A 6,639-nucleotide genomic window follows, 5' to 3' on the forward strand; every position below is an offset into this window, starting at 1 on the left:
GGCGTGGCCGCGAGGCCTCGCGAGGTGGGCGGGGTGCTGCGGGACTTGGGGGCCGTGAGGGGGCCGCGCGGGGCGCAAGCCGTGAGGTGGAAGGCGCGGACGGCGCGGACGCTGGGCACGGAGTTGCTGGCCTGCGCTGCCTACCCCCCAGACAAGGCATGTTGCCCGGGCCGCCTCGGCGGTGGGACGCGGCGAAAGAGCAGGCGCTCGAGGAACATGGCCCCTCGGCCAGCAGTCACCCCGGGAAGGCCTCCTCGACCTCTGGAGAGGAAGCCCTGGGGGAGCCAGGAACTCCCCCACAGGACAGGTGAAGGGCTGGGCGGGAGGGAAGTCCGACGGGGGTGGGGGGGTTCCACAGTGTGAGATCTTCGTTGCCGACACCGAAGAACGGTTGTGCTCAGATTCCCTGTGCCAGGCACCCTCGGCCCTGCCTGGGAAGTATCGGGGGGAGGCTGTGACCGGTGCACCTCAGTACCTCCCACTCCCAGCCCTCAGCCCCTGTCCCGAAGGCCTGCCTGGACCCGGAGAGAGCAGCTGCTGCCCCGGCCCCCCCCAGCCCTGGCTGCGGAGCATTCCCCGGAAACCCCAGGTAGGTTCAGGCCTTTCGGCCTTTACCCCACGAGACCCTTCCACCGACTCCCTAGCCTGTTTTAATCTCCGCCCCCCTCCCCCCGCAGCTGCCCTATCCCCCCAGATGGCCTGGGAGGTGCCCCCCTCAGGGATGACCGTGTTAGCACCGTGGGATCCCAACTACCAGGCTAAAGCAGGACCGCGGCTGGTGTGGGTGAGTTGGGAGTACCTATGGCTCTGGCCTGGGGGTGGGGCAGGGGTGCCTTGGAGGGAGCTCAAGCGCCAGTGTTGTCATGCTCCCTCCGCAGGGGCCCAGCTGTGCGTCTGGCGCCTCCTTCTCAGGCCGGACCTTGTGTCATCCCTCATGGTGGCCGATGTATGAGGCAGCCTCGGGCCGGGACCTCAGGTCCCTGGCCCCTGCAACAGGACATCAGAATGGAGAGCATTCGCCCAGAGATGCAGGTACTTTTTTGGTCCCCCCCAGGCTCTGGAGTGGCCCTGCACAAGCTCATTAGGGGACCAGTGCAGCCCTTGCCAATGTGGGAACCCCAGCCTGCTGCCCCATCAGCTTCTCCTCTCCAGGGTTCCCGGTGATGTGCAGGGAAGATGTCTTTCTTTCAGACCCTCTGCTGCCACGTGGGCAGCGTGTTCCCCTGTACCTGTCAGAGGCCTCTCAGCAGGTGAGTCCCATTCCCACCCTGGCCTTGCCCTAGTTCTCATGCAGGGCTCAGGAGGAGACACTTCCCCCTCCTCTCTTCTCAGGTGATGGGCTCTCTGAAACTGCTGCTCCCACCTCCTATCATGTCTCCCTGGGTGCTCCGCACCCCATCCCCTGGCTGCTCTACTGTCTGGCTCAGTGGGCCTGAGTTCATCGCCCTCACTGGCCTCCTGCAGATGAGCCAGGGGGCTCCTAGACCTGTGGCTTCGGAGGCTCCTACGCCCCCTGCTGGGCCCCCAGACCCTGTATCTGACCAAGGAGGCCCCAGTGGTGGTCCCAGCTGTTCTCACTGCACTGACCCATCTGCCCCTCAAACCCCGGACACCCATTGAACATAGCCCTTCTGGGTGCAGAATGGGTCCCCTACTCCCCGAGACAGGTTCTGTTGAAATAAAAGTGTTGGTTTGCAAACAGGCTCTTTGTAGTGAGTAGCAGAGTGGGGCATGAAGACGGATGGGGTCTCTTCCTCTACACGGCTTAGGATGTCCTCCCCTCAAATTCGTGTTGCTCAGTAGTCACCCCTACAGTAGGTCAGGGGAATCCATGCACTTAAGACCTTTCCAGGCTAACCAGGGAGGACACCTTTAATAGGGCAGGGTGTGTGGGATCCACAGTACCGTCCCCCTGACAGTATACGGAAGCGAGAACTCTATCAGCTCTGCCAGACTCCATGGAAGGAAGGATTGTGTGAACACGTGGCTGTGCTGGGAGGGGGAAATCAGGGAGTAAGGGGGTGGCACAGCCCTTGTGGGAAGCAGTAGAGGTAAGGTGCCTGGTGCTTTCGGCCCTCTTGCTCAGGGGTCCTGGGAGTGCAGCCCTGGGGTTGGAGCTTAGTTCTTTGGCTGGGAGGAGCCACGAAGCAGGCCCACAAAGCAGGTAGGGAAGAGCAGATCCATGTGAGAGAAGTCATCAGAGGCAGGGTGGGGGGCCAAGGCCAGCCTGGAGATCTGTAGTGATGCTTCAGGAACTCTGCCAGGAGAGAAAGGATCAGGACTTTGCTTGGGGTTTGTGGATGGCAAGAAGGGAGGGTGGTTCTAGAATTTTCTCCCTTAAAAGAATCCAGCTTCTTTGGGAACCTTTTCCTGAAGATTTCCCATGCACAACATCTGGAAGGGGCAGAGTGGGCAGCGGGCAAGGGGCAGTTCAGAGCTTCTGCAAGTCACAGGTCCTGGCGGGCCTGAGAGCCTCTCCACCTTGGGAAGGGTGGGGAGACATTGAGGGGAGGGAACTGCCCTGTTTTCTCTCCCCTCCCCCTCATCTATAAGTCAGCTAGACTGGATCGGTGTGCCCATGTCTCAACGGAACCTCCTTGAGGTTCTGGAACTCGATGCAGGCATAGCTGTATGGGTGATGAGTGCTGGACCCCAGGGCATCACCTTGAGCCTCCAATGGAGGGACAAGGTCCAGGTCTATGTAGTTGAGGCGGCTGTTGGCCAGGTCTTGTATGGCAGTGCCCATTCCTAAGTCATCCTGGGCCACGTACCTGATGCACACGTTCTCTCCTGCTAGCTCTGAAGGTGGCTGCAAGCAGGGATGAGCCCCTGCCAGTCCCCAGTGTTCCCCCACCCTGTGAGGGAGTTCTTGGAAGGAAGGTCCCGGCCTCCCAGGCCCGGGGTTATAGGGACCGGGCAGGGAACTTGAGGAAAAGGACCCTAGCAGAAAGTGGCTCATGGGCACGTATTCAGTGCCTCTGCAACCCCAGAGCTGCTCGTGGGGAGGGGTGTGGGCAGAGGCCGCAAGGCCTGGGGACACCATCACCATGTAGCCACCTGCTTCGCTACCCCCCATGGGTTCATAGTCGCTCCTGGCTCCCATGGCTATGTAGCCCCTGCCCTGCTCCAGTTCCCTGGGGTGCGAGGCTGCCAGCGTCGCCAGGGTCTCAGGGGTTGCTTTCTGGCTCCTCTCACCCATGCCCCCCCGAAGGCTCAAGCCGCTTGACTGGGCTGCCGAGGCTGGGGTCGCATAAGGTTGGGAGACAGAGGGTCTGTAAGCACTCATCAGGGGATCCCTTGGCAGTGCCTCAGCCCTGCCAGCGGCGCTGTCATCCCCCAGTCGCTTCATGGCGGCCAGTACGGTCTCGTGAATGCTTTGGGCCACCACGGCATCCGGGGCCTGTAGCCACAGCTCCCCAGGACCCGTGGGCGCTGAGTGGCCGAGTTCCAGGAAGAAGAAAGAGTCTGCGTGGCCGCAGCGGCGCACGCTGAGCAGGGACCAGCGCAGGGCAGGCGGCTGCGAAGTCTGGGTGCTTCCAGAGCCTCTGCCCTTGGGCTTCCGCAGCAGGCTCAGCACCCCGGAACCCAGGCACAGGCGATAGCGGCCGCTGCCCTGGCCTCGTGTCCGCCCCAGTCCCTTGGGCCGCAGTGTCACGGGCCAGACGTCCTGAAATGGAGCGAGGATCCAGGCCCTGGGGTCCTCCTGAAAGCTGGAACCTGGAGAGAGAGCAGGCTGGTCACAGAGGGCTCCTGGGCCGGGAGGTTGGAGAATTCTCTGTGCCCTGAGAATTAAAAACGTCTTAACGCTTCATGCTTGAACTTGATTTCTGAGACTTACTGGGAGGAACAACCTACGATACACGAAACCCGCGATCACCCAACCCCCGGCTCCAGGCCCCGGGCCCCGGGCCCCCGGCCCAGTCTCCACCTGCCCGGGGCTCGAGCCGCACCCGCACCTGCGCGCACCTCGAGCAGGGCGCTATACCACGCCTGCTGCTCCGCCTCGCAGGCCGCCGCCACACCCAGGCTGCGGTCACACGTATACAGGACGATCAGGTGGCGCCGGCGCGCGTCCACACGCGTGCTGATGGTGCACGCGCCCTCCAGGCTCACGCTGAGCTGGGGCGGCGCTCGGCCAGCGCGGAACAACTTCTCGCTCTTGTAGCACTCTAGGCTTGGCGGATGCGCGCGCAGCACGAAGAAGCGACGGTGCTGGGACTTCTGCTTCTGAAGGTGGCCGCAGAGCCGCACTTCAGCCGGACAGGCCCAGGGCTGCGGCAGAACGAGGGGCACGTCGCCCGTTTCGGCCTCTGGGGCCGCCGTGGGACCGCCGCCTCCCGGCTTCATTACGGGCCAAAGGCAATACAGTGGCAGGAGTAGGGTCCACTCAGTAGGGTGGACGTGCTGGTCGCCAGTCTTTATGCCCAGTGCCTCACCCCAGCTTCCGACTTGAAGTTTGGGGCCTGGGGTCTGCGGTGGCCCTTACTGCGCGCAGCGTGTACCCCAGCACCTGCCGGGTCTTTGGCTCCCCATGCCTTGGGCTGCCTGGTGTCCCCTCCCTCCCATTACCAGAGTCCCCACCCCCGTGAGGTTAACCCTCGTGCGACCAGGGCGCTGGACGCCTGGGTTGTGAAGTCTGATGCGGAAGACTGGGAGAGGCGGCCTCCACCCCACGCCACCCACCCTCGGGCTGGGTTGCAGAGGCGGGGAGAGTGTGGGCGTCTCTACGAATCCGAGTTGACTGCCAAGGAAGTGATGAAATGAGTGGAACTGTGTCGGAGGCACAGGAGCCCTGCAATCCTGGAGATTAGGGGACTGCCCTTACAGCAGCACCGCCTTTTGCTCCTGCCACTGGCTACTCGGGATCTAGGCGTCCAGCACCTGTGTCCCCCGTTCCCACCCAGGAATGGTTTTGTACCCTTCCTTCCCAAGTCAGCCTAGGAGCCGGATCACCAGTCATTGGGCTGTGCTGATTTCAGTAGAGCTGGAGGTTCAGTTTCTCTCTGGGTTTAGGGTGATAGGAGGGTTCTTCAGATAAATTAACTTCTGGATTGGTCTCTGTGCACTGACCATTCCACCAGAATTCCAGTCAAGGGGACACTGAAAGAGAACCTGGGGAAGAAGGCACCATCTCTCAGGGGCACTGTCCTCCTGCTGCCTTTAGTCCCTTCTCACCACCACTGTCCCAAAATGCCACCATGGGCCAGCTGAAGGCTCTGATCAGAGGTGAAGACTCTGGTGGGGGAACCCTATCCTAAGAGATTTAAGATGGAGTTGGGGTTCAGACATTTTACACCCACTTCTGACCCTTGCAAAGCCCACGACTCCTATTGGGTGATGGTGCTGGTCACCACACACTCTGCAAGACACACCACCAGAAGCTGACACATGGGTGGGGCCTTAGAGGACCTTGTGCTTCTTGGCAAGTAAGATAGCTAAAGGCTGGTGGGGGGTGGGCAGTGAGGGTTGAGGAGGGGAAGTGGGTAACAGTCCTAACCCTATTATAGATGGCATATGGGGAGGAGGGCTGTTAGGTAGGGAAGGAGATACAGCAAGAATACTGAAGCAAGGGAAGCCCATTCTTTTTCTTAGACTAGTCCATAGGTGACTACAGCCTGAGCTGGGAGGGCAGGGCTTCCCACCCACGCTTCTCCATTTCCCAGGCCTGTGAGGAAGACTCTTCTGGAGAGGTACAGACAAGGATGTGAGCATCGGGGCCAGTGGCACCCACCACTATTGATGGGTGTTGGCCAAGGAGCGGCAGGTATATGATGGCTCTATAAGTGGCCACCAAAACAGAAGTGTGCTCAAGGCCATTGGCTCCGATGTGGCCTTGACACAGGTACCAGGTGCAAAGTGGCAAGGACACAAAAGGGATCTGCAGGCCCCTCCTCTTCCCAGTGCTGTTTTGAGGAACAGGGCGACCACAGGGCCTATGGACGGGCTGTGCTTCTGGCCCAGAGCCTTACTCTCCAGGCTTGATTTGAAGCTACCCACAGAGTGCCTCTTCATCCCTACTCCTTGCCGTTCCACGTCAACCAGGCCACCGTGTGGCCAGTCCTTGTGAACTCACAGCTGCTGTCATAGAGTCCAGCTCCAGACCACATTGTGTCACTGAACCCCTAAGTGCTGGGTATGGATAGAGCAGGAAGCAGCAGGGATCTGAGTACCTGGGTTCTGGGCAATAGTGGTCGAGTGGGCTGGTAATCAGTGTCAGGTGATTTAGCCTGCTGGGTACCAGGAAAAGCCTGGAACCAAACCACTGGCCTAATCTGTTGCCTTAGCAACAACATTGCCCTTGGCCCTCCCCAGACAAGATTTATTTTCGCCTGTTGCGCTAGTAACTCCACTTGCTCCCCAGGGACAGGAAGTGGCAGAGCCTCAGCTCTGCTGGTGAGAACACCTCTCCCAACCTGAGGGGCCTAGCTGTGCATCCTTCTGTAGGGTGCAGGGTAGCCGTGGGATGGCATCTCCACATTCTAAATCCCCATGGAAGAATCTTACTAACAGCGAGAGGAGCCTACAAGGAGGCGAATGGGATCCTAAGGCTGGGGTGTTCCTGTCAGCCTCTTCCTCCCCCATCTGGAGTTCTCCCCACTCTGTGGAGGGGGGATGCAGGGACACCGCCATCTCCTTCCT

The 6,639-nt window shown here is 60.7% G+C and overlaps 2 protein-coding genes across 3 annotated transcripts; one reads left to right on the plus strand and one right to left on the minus strand.

Annotated features, from left to right (window-relative positions):
* Positions 1-27: 27 nt before the first annotated feature.
* SAP25 (Sin3A associated protein 25) lies at positions 28-1,699 on the plus strand. Of its 2 annotated transcripts, none has more exons than XM_029947889.1 (6): positions 28-307; positions 402-589; positions 678-784; positions 879-1,032; positions 1,153-1,250; positions 1,333-1,699. In XM_029947889.1, exons 1-6 carry the CDS (start codon positions 159-161, stop codon positions 1,618-1,620), a joined length of 984 nt encoding a protein of 327 aa, XP_029803749.1. In that variant the 5' UTR covers positions 28-158; the 3' UTR covers positions 1,621-1,699. The 2 variants fall into 2 exon arrangements, with proteins under 2 accessions (XP_029803749.1, XP_029803750.1); XM_029947890.1 differs by having other exon boundaries at positions 29-307; positions 1,192-1,250.
* Positions 1,700-2,169: 470 nt separating this feature from the next.
* Positions 2,170-5,385, minus strand: LOC115298785 (insulin receptor substrate 1-like). The gene is made up of 2 exons (XM_029947891.1): positions 3,883-5,385; positions 2,170-3,703 (listed from the first exon to the last, which is right to left on the minus strand). The coding sequence occupies exons 1-2, from the start codon at positions 4,345-4,347 to the stop codon at positions 2,558-2,560; spliced, it is 1,611 nt and encodes a 536-aa protein (XP_029803751.1). The 5' UTR covers positions 4,348-5,385; the 3' UTR covers positions 2,170-2,557.
* Between the last annotated feature and the right edge of the window lie 1,254 nt (positions 5,386-6,639).

The sequence above is a fragment of the Suricata suricatta genome, chromosome 8 (assembly GCF_006229205.1).
Source record: "Suricata suricatta isolate VVHF042 chromosome 8, meerkat_22Aug2017_6uvM2_HiC, whole genome shotgun sequence".
Lineage (NCBI taxonomy): Eukaryota > Metazoa > Chordata > Mammalia > Carnivora > Herpestidae > Suricata > Suricata suricatta.

Excerpts from the sequence above, each read along its gene's own strand:
- LOC115298785 (XM_029947891.1), bottom strand. The coding sequence starts at position 4,347 with ATGAAGCCGGGAGGCGGCGGTCCCACGGCGGCCCCAGAGGCCGAAACG. Across the intron at positions 3,704-3,882 it reads CCCGGGGCCTGGAGCCGGGG|GAGGACCCCAGGGCCTGGAT; the intron begins GTTGGGTGATCG and ends TCCAGCTTTCAG.
- SAP25 (XM_029947889.1), top strand. The coding sequence starts at position 159 with ATGTTGCCCGGGCCGCCTCGGCGGTGGGACGCGGCGAAAGAGCAGGCG. Across the intron at positions 308-401 it reads GGAACTCCCCCACAGGACAG|ATTCCCTGTGCCAGGCACCC; the intron begins GTGAAGGGCTGG and ends GGTTGTGCTCAG. Across the intron at positions 1,251-1,332 it reads TGTCAGAGGCCTCTCAGCAG|GTGATGGGCTCTCTGAAACT; the intron begins GTGAGTCCCATT and ends CTCTCTTCTCAG.